General features: G+C 38.9%; 1 protein-coding gene across 1 annotated transcript in view; it reads right to left on the bottom strand.

Moving 5' to 3' along the window:
* GARNL3 (GTPase activating Rap/RanGAP domain like 3) overlaps positions 1-25,124 on the bottom strand; it is a 148,637-nt gene that overhangs the window by 67,488 nt on the left and 56,025 nt on the right. Inside the window, exons 3-8 of the mRNA XM_004375683.2 lie at positions 22,509-22,608; positions 20,717-20,835; positions 15,186-15,250; positions 12,830-12,893; positions 4,787-4,813; positions 649-724 (exon numbers count right to left, since the gene is read on the bottom strand). Coding sequence (XP_004375740.1) covers positions 649-724; positions 4,787-4,813; positions 12,830-12,893; positions 15,186-15,250; positions 20,717-20,835; positions 22,509-22,608 — 451 coding nt within the window. The remainder of the gene's footprint in view (positions 1-648; positions 725-4,786; positions 4,814-12,829; positions 12,894-15,185; positions 15,251-20,716; positions 20,836-22,508; positions 22,609-25,124) is intronic.

The following is a 25,124-nucleotide window of genomic DNA, read 5'->3' as shown; positions in this document are numbered from 1 at the left end:
TTAAACACAGAATTACCATATGATCCAGCAATTCCACTCCTAGGTATATACCCAAGAGACTTGAAAGCGGGAACTTAAAACAGATAAATGCACACCAATGTTCACTGCAGCACTATTCACAATCCTCCAAGATGAAACAACCCAAATGTCCATCAACAGATGAATGGATAAACAAAATGTTGTATATATATATACAATAGAATATTATTTAGCCATAAAGAGAAATAAAATTCTGATACATGCTATGACATGGATAAACCTTGAAAACATCATGGTGAATAAAATATGTCAGACACAAAAGGACAAATATTGTATGTTCCTACTTACATGAAGTTTCTAAATAGGCAAATGCATATAGCGAAAGTTTTTATTCGTAGTTACCAGGGGCTGAGGGGAGAAGGGAATGGGAGCTACTGCTGAAGGGGTTCTGAGATTCTGTTTGGGGTGATGTAAAACTTTTGGAAATAGTGCAGCTGGTAGCACAATATGGTGAATATAATTAATATCACTGAATTGTACACTTAAAAATGGTTGAAATGGCAAACTTTTTGTTATATATATTTCATCACAATGATATTTAAAAAACAAAAACTACAATAAGGCAGAACAGAGTTTCCACTCAGCAGAAAGGAGGAAGAGACTACTCACCATTGCTGAACATTTCATCATCAGTGAGCTGTCCATCTTTGGCAAAAAGAACCCCAAACTTGAAATTCACGGAGCCCTTACAATAAGATAATGAAAGGGGTTAAAATAAATTTTTATCATCAAAGCATAAATAGTTATGAGATTATTTCATTATTCCTGTTGACGATTTAAGAAGACAAAACTTCAGTCACCAGAATGGCTACTTGGCCAGATTACTTCCTCCCTCCATCCCAATTTTAACCAATGTTAACAAAGATGATTCCTTTATTTTTATAGATTTATAGCTTACAGATGAGGCTATATGCATTTATGTGAGTTAATTCATTTGTAATTTCATTACTAATGGCATCTGCAAGGAGCACGACCATTCTGTGGAAAAACACTGCTCAAAATAAATGGCCCACAGGAACTCAGGACTGGCATCATCTTTTAATCAACTCATCAGCAATAGTCCAAACCCCAGTTAGCAAAGGAGAGCTAAATTGTAATTCAAAGCTTAACACAACAATCTTTGGCTGATACCTTGTGGACTCTTTTAGAAACAGAAATAGAAATGAAAATTGTAGGCAATTCATACTAAAAGCTCATTTTCCCCAATGTCTAGACATTTAATCTCAAAAAGTCAAAACAGATGTGCCAAAAAAAAAAAAAAAAAAGCCAATCTAGAAGTAGCTAGTACAAATGTTCAGTCTAGCGTCCTCAAATTTAAACACTGGATTAAAATCTGATTTCTGTGGGAATGATAAACACCAAATGCAGGATAATAGATACTATAGAGAAAGGAGAAAGAAAGAGGAATGGGATCAGGGAGCAGTTCATAGGGTCTTATTTTTTATTTTTCCATAAACTGGGTAGTGGGTTTATATATTTCATTATAATATTCTCTATGCTTTTTTGTATGCCTGAAGTATTTAAAAATAAATAATAATCTGGAAAAAAAATCTGACGTTGGAAGACAATCAACCTCTCTGCAAGGTTGTTTGGCCCACCACTAGACAGGGGGATTCTTGGTGGGCAGTTAAGTGAACAAAGGGGTTTAAAGCATTGGCAATGAGTCAGAAGAGGATGTCAAGGCAGAATGCTAGTATTCAGGATAGCTGGATCTGGAAGAATTAAAATTCTTAAAATCTAAGTGTCTAAGGCTGTGCTCTAAACATTTTTCTGCCCCTAAGACATCCAACAGACAGATGCACACCCATCAGTAACCGCAGTTTTCACATAGTGGTTTCTATATAGTGGTGTCCTATATAGAGTGAGGAAGCTGAAGGACACTGCCAAGCTGATCCCTCCACCTGAAACTCCTCCACAGCTCTTTGTATGGCCAGCTCTTTCCCATCATGCAGGTCTCAGCACAACTGTCAGTTCCCAGAGGGGCCTTTCCTGCTCTCCCAATATAAAGTTCAACATCCCCCTCTCCCCAGATTGTTAACACTTTGTTTACTTTCTTCATAGCACTATTCACTCTGTGATTCTTTTATTGAACTTGCATAGCTGTCTGTTTCTACTACCAGAACATAAGACCTGTGAAGGAGAGACCATACATATGTTACTTTCCATTGACTCCCCAGTGCCAAGCCTGGTGCTGGACATATTGGAGATGATTAATAAATATGCATAAGGGACTGTGCGCATAATGAGAAAAGAAACAAAATTGGTCAGATATGATTTGTTTTTCACAAGTCCATGCTGCCTCCAAATGATCACCTCTTTCTCACAAACCAGTTTTTGGTAAATTTCTTAGAATCATGTCACAGATCTCTATCCACTTTAGGGTTCTATAGTTTGTAACATTTCTTTCTCTGTTTCGGAAATGATGACAACAATCACATATCTTCAAGATTCCGGTGTCTCTTCCATTCTCAGTGGTCCCTTAAAAAGCACCTACAACAGTTTGGAGTTTTGACAGTTGACCATCTTAGAATAATAGTGCATGGACTAAAGTAGTGTTCTTAAACTTGACCATGCATCAGAATCACCCGGAGGGCTTGTTAAACTATAGATTGCTAGGTCCCATCCCCAGAGTTTATGACTCAACTGAAATGCAAGAATTTCCATTTCTAACAAGTTCTCAGATGATGTTGATGCTGCTGGTTCAAGGACACCACACTGAGAACGATCGGACTATAGGAACAAACCAGGAGGCCATAAGGAGGCCCAGGATCAGGTCCAGCCGAGTTGACAGCTAGTAACCCAATTACCAGAACTCTGAGTCATGAACTAACAGACAAGTAGAACTTGAAGGTACTGTCCAGTCTACTGAGTCCACACCTCCATTTTACAGACAGGACAACTGAACCCAGGGAAGGAGACTTGCCCAAGGTTGGTACTAATTAAATAGTAGGACTGGAGCTGGAACTCAGGTCTCCTGACTTTTGATCTAGTGCCCATTCCAATATCTGGCATAGTCTTCTCAGGACAGTTGTGAGTTGAGTGGAAGCTGAGAGCTAGAAGCAGAGATGGGGCCCACTGACACCTTATCACTGGCCGTAAGTTATAAAAGCTCTTATGGGACTGCTCTGAGGTTGGCACTGTGCTGCCAGTACCCTTGTTGAGGATCCCTACTGCTTCAGGTGGAGAAGACTCCAGAAAGACTGTGTTGCAAGGCCTTGTTATGTCTTCATCACAAGTTGTCAGGGTCAGACTAAAGAATTACAAGTCCGTGAGGCATGAAGGGTTGCAGGAAGGGGTCTTCCAGGTACCTGTGCACTGCACCCAAGGGAGTAGGATCTTCTAAGGTCACTTATAGGTAGGGAGATCATGCATCCAGGTTTGCCAGGACAGCCCTGGCTTAATCTGTTTTGTCTGTTGTCCTGGTGTTATTAATAATCATTCTCAAGTGTCCTGGTTTAAATAATAAATTACATGGAAGCCCCTCCTGCTTCAGGTAGAGACTCCAGAAAGACTAGTGTTGCAAGGCCTTGTTAAGTACTTGAAACTACTTCCAAGGCTTCATACAGCAGTAAACAAAATTAAATATGTCTCTGTTCTTATGGTGTGCTTGCATTCTAGAGGGGAAGACAGATAATAAACAAATAAGTGAAAATATAAGTGCTATTTTAGACATGGTCAGGAAAGGTCTTTCTGAGCAATATCTTAATCTAGTGAGTGTGTGACCCACGAGGACATCTGGGGGAATAGCAGGCTCCTCCTGAGGAGGAGGAGGAAGAAGAAGGAAGCTAATATGGTTAGAGTGGAGTAGAGGATTGGAGAGGTAGCAGAAGCTAGATCATGCAGGCCCTCTTAGGCCATGGTAAGGATTCTGGGCTTTATTTTGAGTGGAAAGGGAAGCCATTAGAGAGTTTTGAACACAGGGATGACCTGATTTGTCATGTTTTAAAAGGACCTTTTGGATACTATGTGAAAAACAGAATAGAGGGCAAGAGTCGAAGCATGGAGAAGAGTTAGGAGACACTGCATAGTCTAGGCAAGAGATGATGGTGGTGGTGTCATCGAACTATAGTGGTCATGGAGGAAGTGTTGAGAAGGATTGGATTAGGGATATATTTTGCAGAAGGGTCAACAGAATGTACTGACAGATTAGGTATGGGGTTGAGAGAAAGATGAGGAGTTAAGGACTTCTCCAGATTTGGCCTGAGCACCTGGAAGAATGATACTGCCACTTACTGAAAGGCATAATATGCACAAACTAAATTTATTTGGTCAATTGCCTATTGATAATATTTTGGATATTTTCCTATATTAGTTATGTACTCAGAAAGCTCAATACATTTTTTTTAAGTGAGGGCAACAAGCAATAGAAACATGCAAATAAAGATGGCATTTTGTACATCAAGAGGTAAATGGCCTAATACGTGTGTTAGGCACAAATGCTCTATCTTTAATTTAATGAAAATTCAAACCTCATTATTCACCCTGATCACAAGGTTAAAATTCGAATGTTTCCAAGAAGATTTAAACAGCTTGCTTATTTTTTATATCTTTGTAGCTAGCTGCTTGGAAAATTCTGAAATATACTCTGGAAAAACATGTCAGTAAAGTCTTTTAGTGATAATGGACTCATAGTATGCAAATCCATGTAGCAGTTTGACTGACAAGGTTGTGCTCTTGGTGAAGGGAGAATGACACTTACATTGAGGCAGAACACAAAAGGAGCAAATATCTCCAAACAATTACTTACCTCCTGTTCTTCAAGAACCAGCAAATCCTGTTAAATAGAATTTTAGAAGTTTATGTCCATCTGTAAAGGTGATTTTTTTTTTAAATTGTGGTGAAAATATACACACCAAAACATTTGCCAAAAAAGTAATAATTTTCTTTTGACTTTTGTGAAAGCCAAGGTTCAGTTTACTCACTGTATTAAGGCACTTTGAAACTGGTATGAAAAGTTGGTTATGGGAATTTTCTTTGGAAAAGAAAACTATGACCAAAGTCAGGAACCAAGAGTTTCAGATTTTTTTCCCCTATGACTTTCCTGACTGTAACTCAGTTCCTTAATAAGACCTTCTCCTAAAAGGAGCATGGAGTAGTGAACTTAAATAATCCTGGCTTTGAATTCTAGCTCTGTCACATACTTGTGTTGGGGCACACATCACGTAACCTCCACAGGCCTCTGTTTCCTTATCCACAATACAAGGATAACTACTATCTTAACTCCTGTGAAGATCATTGTGAAGAGTAAATGAATTAGTGTGTGTTGAATGCCTGGTATACAAAGATGTTTAATTAATCTCAAGTTAACTTTCCTTCTCATTCTCAGTCACTTCATATACAAATTTGTATGTTAATTACAAGGAAATCCCATTTTTCCAGGAACAAATTTTTCTAAAAAAGTAGACTCTGTTTGATAAGCCAAAGCCAAAGGCTTTGCAGGAACACAATGGAGGTAGAAAAGGGATAGAACCAAGTGAGCCATGGCTGCAATGGGGAGAAGACATAACTGAGAAGGAGGTGACAGGAGCCAGGGCCATGATGGAGGGTAGGAGGGGGCTGCAGGGACCTTCTCTCCCCTTCTTGTCCAAGGATCTCTGGGGAGGAGCTGTGCCACGCAGAAACCTGGCCCTTCTGAAAGAAATGCATAAGGCACACAAACAGGTTTTATTTAACAAGAAGCCTCTTTTATTCAGAACTCAGGCATCTCTACTGTTTCTTAATTCTGGGAAAAAATAACGTTACAGATTTTTTACTTTGGTCTATTCTGGAGAATGTCGCATGTGCACTGGAAAAGAAAGTATACTTGTCTACTGTTGGGTGGAGTGTTCTGTGTATGTCTATGAGGTCAAGTTGGTTGATTGTGGCATTTAGATCTTCTGTGTCTTTATTGAGCTTCTTTCTGGATTTTCTGTCCTTCACTGAAAGTGTTGTGTTGAAGTCTCCTACTATTATTGTGGAACTGTCTCTCTCTCTTTTCAGTGCTGTTAGAGTTTGTTTTATGTATTTTGGAGCCCTGTTGCTGGGTGTGTAAATACTTATTATGGTTATGTCCTCCTGGTGTATTGACCCTTTAATCATTATACAGTGTCCTTCCTGATCCTTTGTGGTGGATTTATTTTAAAGTCCATTTTGTCAGAGATTAATACTGCCACTCCTGCTCTTTTTTGAGTGTTGTTTGCTTAATATATTTTTTTCCATGCTTTTGAGTTTTAGTCTGTTTGTGTCCTTAAGTCTAAGGTGTGTCTCTTGTAGGTGGCGTATAGATGGATCGCATTTTTGTATACATTATGCCACTCTCTGTCTCTTTATTAGTGCATTTAGTCCATTTACATTCAGCGTAATTATTGACAGGTATGAATTTAGTGCTGTCATTTTGATGTCTTTTTTTTGTGTTGACAGTTTCTTTGTTCCACTTAATTTTCTGTGATGAGTTGTTTTTATGTATTTTCATCTTTTTCATTGTTGTTGATTTTGTATTTGCTGAGTCTTTATGTTTTTCTGGTTTTTTATTTTGATGTGTAGGATTGTTAGCTTCCTTTGTGGTTGGTTACCTTAATATTTACTCCTAGTTTTCTAAGTTTACACCAATCTTTTATTTCTTTGTATCACCTTGACTTCCTCTCTATAGGAAAAATTTACGTCTATGTTTTTTAAGTCCCTCTTTTTTGTTTTAGTGTTGTCATCTTTTACATATTAACATCTGTTTCCCTATTTTCGGTGTTTTAGCTTTGATTTACTTTTGTGACTTCCCTATCTGAGTTGATATCTGGTTGCTCTGTCCTGTGTTCTAGTCTTGGGTTGTTATCTGATGTTACTGATTTTCTAACTGGAGGATTCCCTTTAGTATTTCTTGTAATTCTGGCTTGGTTTTTGCAAATTCTCTAAACTTCTGTTTATCTGGAAATGCCCTAATTTCACCATCATATTTGAGAGACAGTTTTGCTGGATATATAATTCTTGGCTGGCAATTTTTTTCCTTCAAGGCTTTATATATGATATCCCATTGCCTTCTTGCCTGCATGGTTTCTGCTGAGTAGTCCAAACTTAGTCTTATTGATTCTCCTTTGTAGATGACTTTTAGTTCATCCCTAGCTGCTCTTAAAATTCTCTCTTGATCTTTGGTTTTGGTAAGTTTGATTATAATATGTCTTGGTGACTTTCTTTTGGGATCTACCTTGTGTGGGTGTCTTAGTTATTCAGTGCTGCTATAACAGAAATACCACAAGTGGATGGTTTTAACAAAGAAAAGTTTATTTCCTCACAGTAAAGTAGGCTAAAAGTCCAAATTCAGAGGGTCAGCTCCAGGGGAAGGCTTTCTCGGTCAGTCTCATTGATGTTCCCCTGGACTAGGAGCTTCTCCGCGCAGGGACCCCGGGTCTAAAGGACGCGCTGTGCTCCTGGCACGGCTTTCTTGGTGGTATGAGGTCCCCCTGTCCCTCTGCTCACTTCTCTCTCTGATATCTCAAGAGATTGCCTCAAGACACTATCCAGCCTTGTAGATTGAGCCCTGCCTCACTAACACAACTGCTGCCCATCCTCCCTCCTTAACATCATAGAGGCAGGATTTACAACACATGGTAAAATCACACAATACTTGGAATCATGGCCCAGCCAAATTGATATACACATTTTTGGGGGGACATAATTCAATCCATCACAGCGGGGTTTGATGAGCATCTTGGATAGATATCTTCTCATCCTTCACAATATCAGGGAAGTTTTCTGCCAACAAATCTCCCACAATTCTCTCTGTATTTTCTGTTATCCCCCTCCTTGTTCTGGTGCTCCAGTCACTCGTAGGTTATTCCTCTTGACAGAGTCACACATAATTCTTAGGGTTTCTGTATTTTTAAAAATTATTTTATCTGATTTTTCCTCAAGTAAGTTGGTGTCAAGTGCTTTATCTTCAGTCTCACTAATTCTGACTTCCACTGCCTCAACTCTGCTCCTATGACTTTCTATTGAGTTATCTAATGCTGAAATGTTATTGTTAATCTTCTGGATTTCCGTTTGCTGTCTCTCTATGGATTCTTGCAGCCTATTAAATTTGTCATTGTGCTCTTCTATAATCTTCTTAAGTTCCTCTATTGCTTTGTCTGTGTGTTCCTTGGATTGTTCTGCATTTTGCATGATCTCCTTCCTGATATCTTGAAGAGTTCTATATACTAATCTTTCGTATTCTACCTCCAGTAATTCCAAGAAGTTCTCTTTCCCGAGAAGATTTCTTAATTCTTTGTTTTGGGAGCTTGCTGAAGCTATCATGATCTGCCTCTTCATGTGATTTGATATTGACTGTTGTCTCCGAGCCATCAATAAGTTATATCTGTTTACTTTATGTTTGCTTACTGTGTCCTAGCTTCTTGTTTTGTTTTGTTTTGATATGCCCAAATAGGCTGCTCGTGTGAGCTAGTTTGATTATTGGCATCTTCAAAGCTCTAATGTCCTGTCACCAGGTAGTTAGATCTGTTACTAGATATGTGAGCCCAGGAGTCCATTTACTTTTCTTGTATGGATTCAGCTTAGGTGTCCATATAGTCAGTCACCAAGTGTGGTGCAGGCTCTCACCTACAGTCCTAGACGGGCAGAGGTGATTGGAGTAGGCACAGGTATCTAGCTGCAGTAGGGAGTCACGCGTTGAGCAAGGCAGGGGGCTGATGGCTGCTCCTGAGAGTCTGAGAGGAAAGTGTGTCCCCGTTCCCTAGAGTGTGTAGGTGGGTAGGTTTTGCAGCTGGATTGTGGGCACCCAGTGCTGTTGGCTGTAAGGACTGGGAGGCACCACTTATTCGTAGACCCCTGTTGCAGGTAGCTAGGTAGTGTGGGTAGAACCACCAGTCCCCAGGCCCCTGATGTGGGTAGGTGAGGACCCTGCTTAATGGACAGAGTGGTATCAAGTGTCACGAACCTGCTACTCTACCATATAGCTGATACAGAGAAGTTAGGCTTCAGGTAGATACCCTGTTGTACTGTGCTAATGAGGGCCTACACTATTGAAATGGGCCCACACAGGTCCATGCAGAGTGAAGGCATTCAAAGTCTGTGGACCCTGTATGCCTGTGCCTAGGCAAAGGAGTTATGCCTGCCCTGAGTTCCCGGCTTAGGGAAGCTGGCAGATTATTTTCTTCCTGTTTGTTAATTTGTTCCCTCCCCAAGGCCAGGAGAATGGCTCAGGGCTCGTAATAGGTCCTACTTTTGGTCCAGGGGATGCACCAATCACTGAAGCTGACCTGGGACCTGGTGCAGAGCAGGGAGGCAGCAGATAAATGGGAGGGGTTCTTCCCAAATGGGATGCTTGGTAGGTTAAACGCATGTACTTATCTTTTGCCAATTAAGAGTCACTTTTCACTAGCTCTGGAGGCCTAAGCAGACTCTCTGCTGCTCAGTCTCTCCTGACGTGGAAAACACATCCTGAACGCCACTGCTTGCCTCACCGTGGATGACAGCGTATCTGGCCTGCGAGGCGCTGACTCCCGTGGGGCAACTCCTCACTGCTTCTGAACTGTCTTTCCCTCCCCCTGCCACTCAGTCCAATTCTTCAACTTTGCCTTTGATGTTCACGGCTCCTAGATTGTCATATATAATTGATTCACTTATTTTTTTGGGTCTTTGTTGTAAGAGGGATCACCAGAAGCGTCTGACTACTCCACCATATTGGCCCCGCCTCCAAAATTTTTTACTTTGGAGCTTCTTGGAAATACTTATGATTCTTTCATATCTGCATGTTACTGTATCTTTCATTAAAAACCTCTGTCTTTCCACAGTTTCTTTTGATCTTCTCTGTGACCCTGTAATGCAGTGTAATTGTTCCTGAATCACAGGTAGGAATCGGATGCTTGAGAAGTATCTTGGTTAACATCACATGGCCTGTAAGTGTAAGAGCTGAATCTAGTGCCCAGGTCTTCTAACACCCAGGCCAATGCTTCTTCCACTCTAACTGCGGTGAGTAAGACAAAGAAAAACTCACACTTGTCAGCTTCCCAAATGCCATTAGTTGGGTAAGCCTTAGGACTGGGATGTTTTGTAAACAGTTTCTGGCCTGGTAACAGAAGTTGCTCCTCAGTGGGCCAAGCTGAAGAAACTGGAGTGCAGGAACAGGAGTCCTAGCTGAGCTCAGGGGCTAGCATCTAACCACTCGGTTGTAAGGGATGTCGTATAGCTGTTTGGTTACATTTATTTTGCAGTTTCGTTATTTTGGATTACATGTTCAGGAGCAGGTAGTACTGCAATTATTATTGGTTTGCCAGTGTCCCACTTGACCTGCCTCAGGTTTTTGAAATGTTCTTGTTCCTGAATTAGTGAGTATCAGCTAAGTCCTCTTTTTGCTTGTTTCCCAGTTTATAATTTTAGCTGAGAAGATATAATTTCAGCTAGTAATGATGTTTCTTAATCCATTCCTACTGGCATTGTTTTAGATGCATGCATGATTCTAATCATTAGTTTGGGGAGCTGGCACTGATTTTTTTCATATATATGGGGTTTGGGAGAGAGTCATTTTACATATACCACTTTTTGCCTAGAAGTACTTAAAAATTTCAAATTTAGCCCTACAGATTTTCACAAAAAGCCTGGTCATTTAGGAAAGTCATATTAGACCACAATTATATGGAAACAAAGTAGATGGGATAGCAGTGGGAAGAAACACATAGACATTCAGGTTTCTTTACCCATTTAAAACTAGCTTATTACACATTGCTTCTGAAAAGATTTTGGTCAAGAAAAATGTTACTATGGTATAGCACACAGAAACAGACCAATAACATTTTAAAATAGTACCAGACACCTTTCCTCTTTGTGGAAAGATGCTTTTTTTTTTTTTTTTTTTTAAATAATGCAGTTGGTTTATTTTCTGTTCACTTTTTGGATCCTGTGATTTTAAGAACTCTTTCCCCTATAGCTGTTGCTCAAGGGTTCCTAAGGGAAAATGACAAAAACCTGATGACAGCAGTGATACTACTGCTACTGAATGTCATACATGTGTGCACACTCACACACTCGGAGGATAAAGGGAAAGTGCAGGAATGGTTCCCTGTAGGAGGGGTAAAAAAGTCAAAACACAAAAGTAGGGAAAGCATGAAAGTATCTTTTGTTTGATAAAAAAACAGGCACAGAGTTATGATATAAATAGGCAGAAGGCTGCTATCCTGTATCTCTTTTTCTTGTCGTCTTTTATTTTGTGTAAGGGAGAAAGCAAATAGGGATGACTGAGCAGACATGAACTCTGCTGAGGAAATCGCTCAGCAACAAGATACAGAAAGCAGCACAGCAGAGTGGACTCCTTGGGTTTCGGGGCCAGAGCCTGGGGAGTGGGGCTGGTACCAAGGCTGACACCCAGACTAGAAGAAGGAAATGATTAAGAATGATAACCTATATATGAATAAAACAATAAAGGCACACTGGTATTAGCATATTTGTAATTCTAATTTGTTTTTAAATTTGCTATAAAGAATTACTCTTAATCACAGTATAGCTTAAAGTTGTTTAAAGCTTAACCTAAGACACCCACTTTTATTTTGATTCCTTCTGGAATCGAGGCAGGACACAAGTACTATTTAAAAAATTAATTCAGTATTATACTATCCCACTTATATATAACATCTAGAATAGGCAAATGCATAGAAACCAAAGTTTATCAGTGGTTATCAGGGGACAAGGGGAGGAAAAACTAGGAGTTATTGCTTAAGGCATACAGAGTTTCTGTTTGGGGTGATGAAAAACCCTTGGAAATGGACAGTGGTGATGGTAGCACAACATGATGAATATAATTAATGTCACTGAATTATACACTTAAAAAACAGTTAAAAATGGCAAACTTTTTGTTATATATATCTTACCACAATAAAAAAATAAAACAAAAGATATGGGAATTCACAACTCTATATATTTGGGGCAAGCTGAGAGCCAATATCTTTATTTTAAAAGCTAACTGTATTTTATAGGTATATAGGTCATTAGACTGCTCATCCTCCAATCTATCCTTCTCATACTGTTGGAGTTATTCCCTTAAAAAGCAAATGTAAGCATGATGCTCCTCTGCTTAAAGCCTCTAGTGGCTCCCTGCTGCTTCCTGGACAGAACCTGCCTCATCAGCCTCTTCCCTAGTCTCTCCGCCTCAGTGTACCCAACCTCTTGAATCTCAGCTTTGACACGTGACTGACACATCAGCAGTGATGGATGCATTTATAAGTTTCAGGGATGGTTTCAAAGCTATATTGATTGCAACTCTGAGATAAACATTTGCTTGACATTCTTCTGGTAAACTATTACTTAGACCATGACTCTAAACACTTTTTCTCCTAAGGCAGACTGTTCTCCCTTAACAGTAAGTCCTAAGAAAATAGGGATGGCTTTATGGACACCTTTTATCCTCTGCAGTACCCAGCACACTAGTCTACACAAGTAAGAGCTCAATAAACACATTTTTGTAAAATTAATTTTTAAAAATCTCTTCCTCCTTCCACACAATTCTACATCACTCAGTAGAAAGATCAGCTTTTAAGCCAGTAAGATCCTTCTGAACATATACCCCATTGGTTCATGGACTGAGAACCATACAATTCAGGGGTCTCACTAGTGACTATGCATCAGGATCATGCAGGGAACTTTTGAAAAATACAGATTCCCAGGGCCTACTCTAGACTGATCAAATCAGAATCTCCAGCATGGGATTCTAGCATGATGGTTATTTGTAAAGCTCCACAGGTCATTCTGTTCTGTATCCTAGGCTAAGAATCACTGATGATTCTAACACTGTGATATATTTTATACAATTATGAAGCATAAAATTTTCTGTTACCTTTTGTATCTCAGGATGAAAAATTTCCCTGGGGCCTTTTTCAAATTTGTCCAGATTCATGGCACTGAAATAGAATGGATAGAATGAGTTACAGTGTGGTGGAAACTTAAATATTGTGGAACAAGTCTCAGTTCTTCAGAGAATCTCCATCATATCTCCTAGAAAATCAGGGCTAGATTCCCTGCAGTGCCTGGCACACAGGAGATAACAAATCAGTGAATGACTAATCAATGAATATATAAGAGTAAGCAAACACCACCTTGTACTTTACTTATATAACTGTCCCCTTGTGATACTCATATAATGAGGGAGGGAAGGAGCAATTGGGAACATCTGTTTTGGGAAAGCTTGACTAATCTTCAAGATTCTTTTTTATTTACTAAAAAAGTGATTTATTGCTATTTACATGTTAATGATAAAATGAAATGTGATTAAGATTACCTGGCATTATGTAGCTTCCTTGAACCTAAGTTCCTCTTAAGGTAAAACACGGAGGTTTAACTACTTAAGATCCCTTTCAAGCTACATTTCCAATATTTATAAGTGAAAGGTAAAAATAGTAATAGCTAATATTTGTACTTACTATATGCCAGGCACTGAGCTAAATGCTTTACATGGATTATCTCATTTAGTCCCTATGAGGTAATACTATCTTATTCCCATTGTAAAGATAAGGAAGTTGAGCCTCAGAAAAGTTAAATAAATGGAAAAGGATAACAAAGCTGGTAAGTAGCAGAGCCAGAATTTGAACTCAGGCTTATCTGACTCCATAGCATTTATATTTTAATTTCATCTTAAGTTTCCAAGTATATGATTATAACAAAAAAAGCTAAAATCTTTTCTTCTATTGGCAGCAACCACAAAAGTTTTAATCTTCCACGTCTTTAAAAATATTTTCTTGCTGTAACTTGCTCTGGCTATTGGTGGCAGACTGAAAAGCTAAAGCCCTACTCATATAACTAAATGAAATTATAAAGAAATGTCTCATCGTTAAACATAAAGAAGAAAGTTGCTGAAGCGACTTCTTTTATAGAGGAAAAAAATCACAGATTTCTTAATAGAGAATAATTCAAAGTATTACTCTCAAAGCAAGTTAAGATTTATGGCCCCTTAGAAGTAGCAAGATATTTCTGTGCTGAACAAAATTGTTAACCTCTTCATTAATGCTGTCTTAACTCAGAGTTCAGACTCCCAGGAGAAAAATCAGAAGGCCTAGGGCAGAAAGGAGAAGGTCTACAATCTGGAGACCAAATCAAGCTTGAAAATGAGATATAAAACAATTTGGTTCTTCATCTCAGAGCCCTTTAATCAGCAAGATGCAATCCCTAACTGATAGTCAAGTTTGTCATTCTAAGACACATTTTGGTAAGTATGAGTATTATGTATTACCTGAGAACACTGAAAGCACCACCTACCATCACCTAGTTGGAGACAAATAGAGGAAAATCCCATAAATAGAGGAAAATCTTCACACAGTATGGCATTAGTGGTCAACAGCCCAAGCCCTAGAGTCACACGGACTCAGGATGAAATCCCAGCTCTCTGGTTTCCTAGCTGTGAAACCTTTGTCAAATCCCTTTCTCTCTCTGATGCTCAGACTCCTCATAGGTAGAATGGAGATAATAATAGATCTACTTCACAGAGTTGGTTTAAAGATTTAATAAAAGAATGCTTGTAAAGCATTAAGCACAGTGCCTGACAAACAGAAGCTAGTGTTATTATGATGTAATATCCTAGCTGGTGACAGAGCAACAGGCTCCATCTGAGTGGTGGAATTCCCTAGGAAAGGCTGCCACCCAAGCATGGGAGAAGTCTGAGAGGGACGTGGAAGGTAGGGGCATGAGAGGCAGCTGAGCGGAGAGCGGCCGTATGTTTCATTCATTTCACTTTCTGTTTGGCAAAGAATAAACACATTCTTCTCAGAGATACCCTTGCTGACATCTGGGTTTCTATTTCAAAGTAGAAAAATGAAAGGAAAAACATTTCTTGATTTTCTTTACAAAACAAAAGTCGTGAGCACATGCAAGGAAAAAAATAAATAAAAGCAGGCAACTAATACAGTATGGAGAGATGCTTAAGAGCAATGCTCCAGAATCAGGCCTCAGTTCCACCACACACTAGTTGTGTGATCTTGGAGAGATGGCTTTCTCTCTCTGAGCTTCCATTTCCTTAACTATAAAATGGGAAGACTAACAGTGCCTGCTTTAAAGGGTTGCTGCTTTATATGAGGTAATACACATCAAGTGTGTAGCAAAATATCTGGTACACAGGCAAAGCTCAAGAAAACAAAGTAACATCAGAATGACCACTGGCAGGGAGAGGGAATTATAAAGGCCTACAACTCATTAGTACTCACCTTAAGATGGACTTCACAGAGAGAGTTTTTGTGGGACTGTAGGGAAGGCATATTTTCTGGGTACCCTGGAAAGTCAAAACACCAAATCAGTGTGAAGTTCAGCAATTTCCATCTCTGAAAGGGCCTCACCTGGCCATTTAAAAGAAACCCATGTCCAATCTTTCTCAGTTTTCGTCAAGGGGCATGTATATGAATAAACACATTCTATGTTGGAAAAAATCTTGCTCAGCTTGAAAGCATCTTCCACTAGTCCCCCTCCCCAGCATTTATGGACTTAAGGCATTACTCTTCACATACTGACTGACTGGTCCTCAGTGTCTCTGGTGCTTTCTCTGTGTTTACTTATTTAAAGTCTGTTTCCTCCTTTCTAAATGAGTATCCACTGTGACTAACTCATTGAAAGTACTCAGTAAATGTTTGTTGGATGAAAGGGAAAGAATGAAAGATTTCCCGAATGATTTAGTCCCACGTCCCAACCAACTAGCACAGATGAGTGCTACTCTCTTTTTAAAAATTTCCAAAAAGGAGATGATACAGATTTATAATCCAAAAAGGATTTACACTATATGGTTATTATAAGGGGATTATTACCTAGTTCACATTTAAAACTTGCCTTCTAACTTTGACTAATAATAAAATTAGCATCACAAACACCTAGAAAAGGATAATGACTTTTCTTGCAGGAAATGGGCAAAGAAGTAAATATGACTATTCTCTGGTTTTCAGGACACATCTGCTAACTCATCTGTCCAAGCCCTGAACAATGGTATCAGAGTGGAGTTCTTCAACCTTTTCAACCTTTTCCTTTGGATAAACTTCACTTTCATACCCTGGAGAACCTGATAATCTCACCCCTACTCCAGGCCGGGGAGAAGTATGTCTTCCCACTTGAGCACAAGAATTTGCTATAGATACAGCCCTTCTTATGGGTTCCTCGTTAGCCAAGGAGATGAAGCCAGGCTTTCCTTTTTATAGCTTGTGCTACAGAGATTTAAAATTTTTTCCAAGTGTAAAATGCACATGTCCCATTAGTGAAACCTGAGTTACCTCTGTGGCCAGCCTCCATTGTGGTCACTTGTGTCGGAAGCCAACCTGTATAGAAGATCTTGAACCTGACCTTCTTCTCAACTCCTACTTTTTTTTTACTCAAACACACCAATGGCAGTTTTAAAGAGAAGCCAAGGGCAACTTGAGGGGGAATGTGTGGAATAGCAGAGAGAAAGGATTCAGATCGCTGCCTGGGTGACAGTAACATCTTCACGAGCTGCCTATATGGATGTGAAACTCAAGGCTCATGAAATTGTGGATGTAAATTTTTCTTCACCACAATATGGTAAACCTCCTCCTCCCCATCGCCTCCCTTTTGTTACTTCCCAGTTAAAAGGTTCTGTGTTTTCTGGGAGAACTATAAAATGCACAGGTAGAGTCAAGCACATATTAGGCAACATTAGATGAGCACAGCAAGGATACAGAAGTGCATGTCAAATATTACCCCACTTATGTAAAAGTGCATATAGACAGAAGTATATACAGAGGGATACACGTGGACAGATGTCTAGAAGGATGGTGCAGTAATTGTCTCTGAGTAGTTGGATTTTGATCCTCTTCTTTTAACTTGCTATATTGTCTGGATAGAATTTTTATAATACATATGAATCTTTTTTTTAAAAAAGCCTTTTTTTGAGTGTTTGGAAGAAACACAGCAAAGATATGCCAGACTGTTAAATAGGGTTATATGTTCAGGCATATTTTTAACTGTTTTATAATCTAACAAAATGTGAACTCATGGCGGGTGGGGAGGGTTGAGTCATATACTTCTTTGGATTTCTCGCAGCTTCTGGCACTAGTTTTGGGCCAAGGGGTACTCTGACTCCTTCTGCCAATATTCTACTTTGATTTTTTCAGTTGCATGCTTCCCTTCAGCAAACACTTACTCAGTCCTAGGTACATCATTTAGGGTGTAGCTAAGAGGCTTTGGATGAAGACACTGGCACTTCTCAATAGAAGGGAACAAATGTTCATTATGCCCAGCCCTGTACTGCCTTCACAGTGGTCCTGGGGTTTAAGAGGTGGGGTTTAATTCCACCTCCTTGACTCTTCTAATACCAGCTAAAAGTAATCCCATAGAGCACTCCTCGTTTATCACGTATTTGTATTCCTTCTGTCTGGAATGCTCTGCCCCCTTCTTCTACTCTTTAAGTGACCAGTTTCTTTTTATCCTTCAGGTTTCTGTTTAAATGTCACCTCCCCAGAAAGCCTTCCTTGATGGTTTACCTTATCTAAAGTAGGCCAACCATATCACTAGCTATCTTTGTTTCCTTCATACAGAGCACAATTGGCAATGTAATAGAGACAATATCCTTGTAAGTTAAAATAGGCGGCCCCCATCCCACATTTATCGCACCCTCTCTCCCCCAGTACCTGGCAACCATCCCAGGTGAGGAGGCAGTGGCTGTTACTTCCAGAAGGAAGAAGATATGGCATTTAGAAAATCTGTTCCAGAATGGTAGAAGAAATGGGAAACTTACACTTTCCTGCCCCAGTGGAAGGAGGGAAGAAAGATGACAGGAAAGCTAAGGTGTTAGATACCAGAGTTCTTGGCATCTAACTAAAGGTTCAGAACCCAGAGGCATTCTGAGTATAGGCCTTGAAGGAAGAGTTGCTGCAAACACATCAAATAAGACCTGGAAGTAGCTAAGAATATTTGGATTAGAGGCCCACTTCCCACACACGGCCTTCCACAGGAATCTTGAAGTCCACATAGCACCTATTTTAACATGGTGAGGGGCAGTAACTCAGTAGCTACGAGAGCTGATGACCAGAAAGATTAGAGCCTTGGGCCTGAAGCAGTGTTTCTGCCCCCTCACATCTGACCGAGGCTTGCAGGAATGTGCCCCAGCGAGCTGCTGAGAGGCTCAGAGACTAGCAGAGACCTCAGACCAGGTCAAAGAGTTCACAACATGTCGTGACTTCATAATAAGGGGTAAATGGCTAGGACTATGAATTTTAGGGACAGGTGCTTCCCAATGACCCAAAAGTCAGAGGGGCCAGTTATATTTCTGTGGTTGCTAGTTCAGAGACTAGACCAGCCACTCCATAGCAGAAACCAGCAGAAACCCTAAAGACGCCATGTGGATCCAAGGTCCTGTTCTGCCACCGTGAAATCTCATAAACCCTCTCCCCATGTCCCCAAATATCAACTTCAAAAAGAGTAGGAGGAGAAGGAAGAAATCTGAAAAGACTGATCGTTTGCCCAAAAGAGACAGAGTCATCCCAAAGAGAATATTTAAACCAGAAGAGGCTGGAATACTGTAATTAGCAAATAAAATAAATAAGTTAAAAAAAAAAAAAAAAAGTAGGCCAGAAAACAGCCTGCCTGGTGCAGAAGATAAGAGGTTTTGGAAGAAGGCACTGTCACTTCTCAATAGGTGAATAATGAGAAAAGACTATCATGCATGCACTTGAGGAAAAACTGGCTCGCAGTTCTCCAGCGTTCTCTTCTAAAACTGTTGCATAAACTTTGCTTCAAGTACAGCTATGCTGATGGCAAGACTAACCCCAATTACAGTGGTTGGGGAAGGGGGAAAGTGCCAAAACTCTTTTGCAGGAAATAATTCATGAGTAAGACCTAAGTCTATTTTACTTTAAACAGATTTTAACTTTAAACCTGCTTAGAAAAAGAAAAATTTCTGGAACATAACATGGAAGTTTATATAAATAGAGACAGCATAGCATACAGTTTAAGCTGAACTTTGGTGATATTCATTAATTCATTTGACAAATATTTATTGAGCTTCTTATGTGCCAGGCACTGGGCTAGGTGGTGGGGATATTGAGAACAACGCAGACATGTCCCTACTTCCATGGGGCTCAAAGTCTAGAGAGAGAAATAGCATGAGTCAAAAAAATTACATATATAACTAATGATTTACAGTGGTGACAGCTTGACCATTCAGACCTGGGTTCTGCCTGGTCTGCTACCTACAAGCATGTGGCTTTGGCCATGCCATTTAACCTTCCTGAGTACAATAACCTCTATTGAGATAATGCATTTGGAGGACTTAGTGCCTGGCATATAGTAAGTGCTCAGTAAATGTTTATTATTACTACTCTTAACCTTTACAAAAATTTCCTAACCACAGTTTACTCTGTAGTGGTTCCTAGAAAGTTTTTCTGGGCTTTTCGAAGTTGTTGCTTTATTGCTATATATATGTGCATGTATGCTTACATGTGTGTGTTACTGTTTTTTGCTTTTGTTTTTTCTTTACTGTTTTTTAAAGTTTCTATATTATGTCTTCCATAAAAAGATCTACGTAACAATTTTCAATACACTATGTAGCTGAGATAAAAATCAGCACGCAATTATTAAAATACTGGATTTCAACAAACATACCCATAAAATGGGACCACCAGATAAAATGACTAACGTTTTCTAAGTGTGGTTTTATTGCTTCACAATCAAACACCGTACTCACCAATTCAAGACTAAACGTTTATCCTTTAGGCATCTAATCGGTTTAAGATTTGATGATTTGGGACATTGGGTAAATGTGGATTTTCAAACACGAGCTCATTTACTGTAATGAGATCTTTAATCCTGATCATTCTGTAAGCTACAGCCTGGTACTTTCTCCATTTTACAAAGAAGAAAATGAGGCTCAGAGGGCATAAGCAATTTTCTCAAATTCATACAAAATGAGTCTGTTATTGAGGTAATTTGAACCTAGTTTGCTCGACTCCAAATCCTTTGCTTTTCCTGGTGCACCACACTGTCCCTGTAAAAATTCTCCCAGAAGCAAAGAGGAAATAAATACCAAGAGAAGAAAACAATGAGAAAAGATGAAAGACATAGATTGAACATAAGAATTACTAGAAAAAGAATTCAGAAAAGAGAAAAAGCAACAACAATGAACATAGCATAAGAAAACTTTCCTGAGTTGAAGAAAGACCTGCATCTCTCAGTTGAAAGGGTTTCCTTTAGCTCCTTGGCCTGAACAAAGTGTTCAGAACGTACTCGAGGCAGAACACTTGCCTTGTTGAGTCTAGAGTTGTTTTTCTATCCTGGAAAATTGATCAAAGGGAGCTAAACCTAAAATTCTAGACGCACAGCTGATTCAGTGCTTGACTGTTTGAGTGACTCATGGAAACAGGAGCACCACATGGGCTGTACCCATATAATATTATTGTAGACTTCTAATAAATTTTATTTCTTTTAGTTGATGATAAGCCTGTTCATCTATTTCAGTATTAGAAACTGCTGAAGTTAATGAATTCATATACTCTATAAATTATAGTTCTATATTCCGAGAGCCAAAGATTGAGAGAAGTGTATATGTCTGATTAGTGTCTTACAAAGGGAACGTTGCTGTTGAATTCAGAGTTTGAAGTTCCCATCTCTGAACAGTATAATCCTAGAATATCCAAACTCAAAGAACCTCACAGAAAAAGGCTTACCTGAGCCACTGTGACAACGATGCTAATTAAACTCTGGAATGGTGATGAAATGCCTAGTGCAAGCCAAAGTTACTTACTGTTTTCCGCCAAAGGATAGCACGGTATTGAGGGACACGCTGATTGTTCTGGTCAGAAAGGGTCACAGACAAGAAGAAGGGGCTCTTCTCTGCATCATTTCCAATGTAATTCTGATGGACTGGAAAAGAAACAGGTTTAGAACAGTGAGAATTAAACTGGTTCCTCTAGGTGTAGGTAGTAGTGGACATTTCCAGTGATATCTAGCCCTTTCCCGTGATCAGGGAACAATAATCCCAAACTCTTGATAGAACCTCATCACTCTACACTGATCATGCACACCCATTCTCCTTGACAATGACTGGTTCTGGAATGAACCTGTGACCCAATTCTGGCCAATGAGACAGGAGGAGAAATCTGCCAAGTGGCTTCTACAAAGATTTCTTCACTCCTAAAGACGGCCTCCTTCTTCCTCTGGATATAGTAGTGTCTAGAAGTGATGCCTGGCATTGCTGCACCCGAGGGTAAAGTTGGCATACTAAGGATGGGGAAACAGAGAAAGAGAAAGAATCTGGGCCCTTGATGACATCACTGAGCTTCTGAATCTACCAACCCTGGAGCCTGCCTGACCTCTGGATTTCTTGTTATGTTTCTTACTGTTTAAGCCAGTTTGAGTCAGGTTTTCTGTTACTTGTGATGGAAGGCATTGTTTTTCTCTAAAGTTACCACTGTGCTCCAGGCATTATGCTTTCAAGCATCTTGGGAAGATTATATCTTTCCTGCTGATTTCTTCTTTTTTATAAATGCTTTCACAGTCTCTCCCACCCAAATAAATTATGCTTTGCCAAATAAATGAACTTCTTAAAATAATATAGAATCAGATTTTTAAAAAAGATATCATTTGGATCTAATTTCTCATTTTATAGCTCAATCATCGTATCTTCTACAAACAAATGTATTAGCCTGATAAGCAATTTCTCTCATTTCTAACCCATCAATAGTGATTATTCTTCCTTTCCCAATATCTTGTGTCACTAGCTACTCCCCTGTTTTTGCCTTTCTATATATGTTCACTTGAGTCCTTCACTTCAAATGCACCTAGCTATTAATGTCTTGCTATGCCAGGCACTAGGATTAGTGTTTTTTCTGCATTATCTCATTGAAGGTTCTCTTCAGACCGACTAAGTAGGTACTAGTAATACCCCCACTTTACAGATAAGGAAACTGAGTCTTAGAGAAGTACAGAGTAACTAGTCTAAAGGCCGATGGTTAATAATGGTATAACTAGGATTCTAATCCTATAACCTCTATGAGGGCAGGTATCATGACTATATTCCTGTTGCTCTGCGTAGTACCTGGAACAGAGTAGGTGCTAAATAAATACTTGTTGCTGATGAATGAATGACACCAGAGCCTACAGTCTAATACCTCTCTAGTTCTTTATTATATTAGGTCAGGAGATGAGAGAACCAACTCTCTGCCTCATAGCCTTAAATTAAGTGCTTAGAACCCACTATAAGTAGGGTACTTATCTCGTTAAGTCCAAAGTTGTTTTTCCACCTGCAAATTCTTCTATCTTTAAAGTCACTCCTTAAGATGATCTAGCCCTGCCCTAAACCCTCCCCCAATGAAAACAATTGGCTGAAAAAAAATTACAAGAAGAACTCTTAGGGCTGAAACTCTGAACAGAATTTGTTAATTTACAAAGCTTACTACTGAATTTGAAGTGACATGGCATGCCATTAGTGTCCCTAAGTTGGTTCGTTTCTCTCATATAGGGTACAAGAAATTACACCATCACAGACTTTCACTTTGAATATCCTTTCTTCCCAACCACTATAATGGCATAATTACCTTGTCCTAAAAAATACTTGAAATACCATCTGGTGTGGTATTCTGGGTTCTCTAAGTGCACGTCTGTTCTTCGCCAAGTACCTGGCAGAGGAGTTGCATTCTGTAATGGAACAAAGTTGTGCCATGAAGAGGCTTATTCAGAAAGCAAACAAGAAGTCAAACAGCTGGCAATGAACCATGGGCCACAGAAGTAGAAAAATCATTGTTTATGGTGTACAAGCAACAGCTGTAACCACGTTCTCATTAGGAAAGACGTCCAGTCTAAGTTTACGTCACAGAGGCACTCTGGAGGTCCAAGGGGTATAGGAAAGAGAACTAAGTGAATCAGCCAGTTCAGCTATTTCTAACTTGGTTTGAGTATATAAAGTGTCTCTCTTTCTGGTCCAAAGTATCCACAATATTTGGGAGTTGGTACTCCCAGGAGGAACCCCTTTCTGCTTGTTACCCCTGTAATAGACACATTTCACCGAGAATACATCTCTGCAGCATCTTGTTCAGGTTCATATTCTTTGCAGAATCTAAAGAAATTATTATAAAAATAACTTAATGAACGTAGAAATTATGGGGAAACTTCATGAATAATCTGAATCTTCCATCCAAAGAGAACCATTATTAATGTTTTGGTATAGTTTCTTCTAATTTTTTTCCTATGTGTTTATATGTATGTATTTTTCTTACCAAAATGAATATACAGTTTTATAACTTGCTCTTTTCACTTAATACATTTTTCCATGTCAATAAATATATGTCTATAATTTATCTTAATGGCTATATAATTTTCTATTATATGGATAAATATAATATTTAACAATATTGGACAATTAGGCTGCTTCTAATTTTTTGTTACTGTAAATAAGGTTGTGATGAACGTCTTTTAATTCCATATTTGCATACTTACTTGACCAATTATTTCCTTAGGATAAATTCTTAGAAGTTGCTTTGGCAAAGATACGCACATTATTAAGGATTTGTTATATAATCCTAACCTGACATGTAGGAATACCAGATTATAGTTCAAAATTATAGTCCACCAGCAATGGCTGAAGGATTCCCCCTCTCTATACTCTTGACATTTAATCTTTACAATTTAATGGCAAATATATAATCTCAGTGTTGTTTTTATTAGCGCTTTTTTGCATACCAGTTTCATTGAACATTCTCTTCATATTTTTAATGAACATTTACAAATCTTACGAGTTACCTGTTTATGTTGTTAGTTTTCTGATCATTGTACTTGTTTTCTTAATGGTTTATAATAGTCTTTTAAATAGGGTGCAACAATTTACTTGAATTTTTATTTTCAAACTTTATTTAATTTTGAGCACATGGATGTTTTAAAAATGCTATGCAAGGAATTTTCTGAAGTTTTTCCCTTTAAAGCATCTCCCATTAGTATCATTATATAAAAAGTCTTCTATATCCCAGTATTATAAAACTATTCACCCCTATATTCTTCTACGTGTTCTATGGTTTCACTTTTATATTTCACTCTTTAGTCTATTTAACATTCATTTTGATGTATACCATGAGGTAAAGATCCATTTTCTCCAAAGTTTACCAAGTATCTTACTGAACACTCTGCCTTTCCTCATCTTTATTAGACATTACTTTTACAGTAAACTTTTGGATATTGGATGATCAGGGCTGCGACTGTGTTAGCAATTTTTCTGAATGACTGGATGTTACTCTACTGAAACTCCACTGATCTCTACACTGTACCGTGTATATTGTTGTTGTTGTTAGTTGTCATGGGGTCAGTTCTGACTCATGGCAACCCCATGTGTACAGAGCAGCACTGCTCCATAGGGTTTTCAAGGCTGTGACCTTTTGGAAGCAGACTGCCAGGCCTGTCCTCGGAGGCGCCTCTGGCTGAGTTCGAAACGACCACCTTTTGGCTAACAGTCAAGCACTTAACCGTTTACACCACCCAGGGATATAAGACAGACTAATGGTACATACTTTTCTGATTTTGACATGCCTCTATTGATTTACTAGGTATTTGTGGTCAGATGCTTTATCACATTGAAGAAGTTTTCTTCAATTCCTAGTTTACAAAGAGGTTCCCCCCCGACCCCAGGAGTAATTATTGAATTTTATTGAAAGCTTTTTTGGCAACTATTGAGAGAATAGGTTAAATGGAGGGAAATCATACTAATGTAATGAATTATAGTAATAGCTCTTCTGATGCTGAATGGTTCTTAATTATTGGAATGAATCCTACTAGATTATGGTGTATTATTCTTTTAAAACACTGCTAGATTTTAAAAAACAACTTACATATCATATTTGTTAATGAAATGGGTCTACAGGTTTTTTTTCCTGTATGTACCTCTGTCATGCTTTCAGGGTTATGTTACCTTATAAAATGAATTAGGAAGCGTTCTGGCCTTCTCACTGCTCTGGACATTCACTGAAAGAGCTCTGCGTGGCCAAGTATTAGGCTAAGCACTTTATATGCATTATCTCCATAACCACCATCACCAACTTTATGAGATAGATTCTATTTTTTAAAATTTTTTTAATTGTACTTTAGATGAAGGTTTACAGAACAAATAGTTTCTCATTAAACACTTAGTACACATATTGTTTTATGACATTGGTTAACAACCCCATGAC

This window comes from Trichechus manatus, unplaced genomic scaffold (genome assembly GCF_000243295.1).
Source record: "Trichechus manatus latirostris isolate Lorelei unplaced genomic scaffold, TriManLat1.0 scaffold00038, whole genome shotgun sequence".
Lineage (NCBI taxonomy): Eukaryota > Metazoa > Chordata > Mammalia > Sirenia > Trichechidae > Trichechus > Trichechus manatus.
Note: the sequence above shows the minus strand (reverse complement) of the source record. Positions and strands in the feature narration are given on the sequence as shown.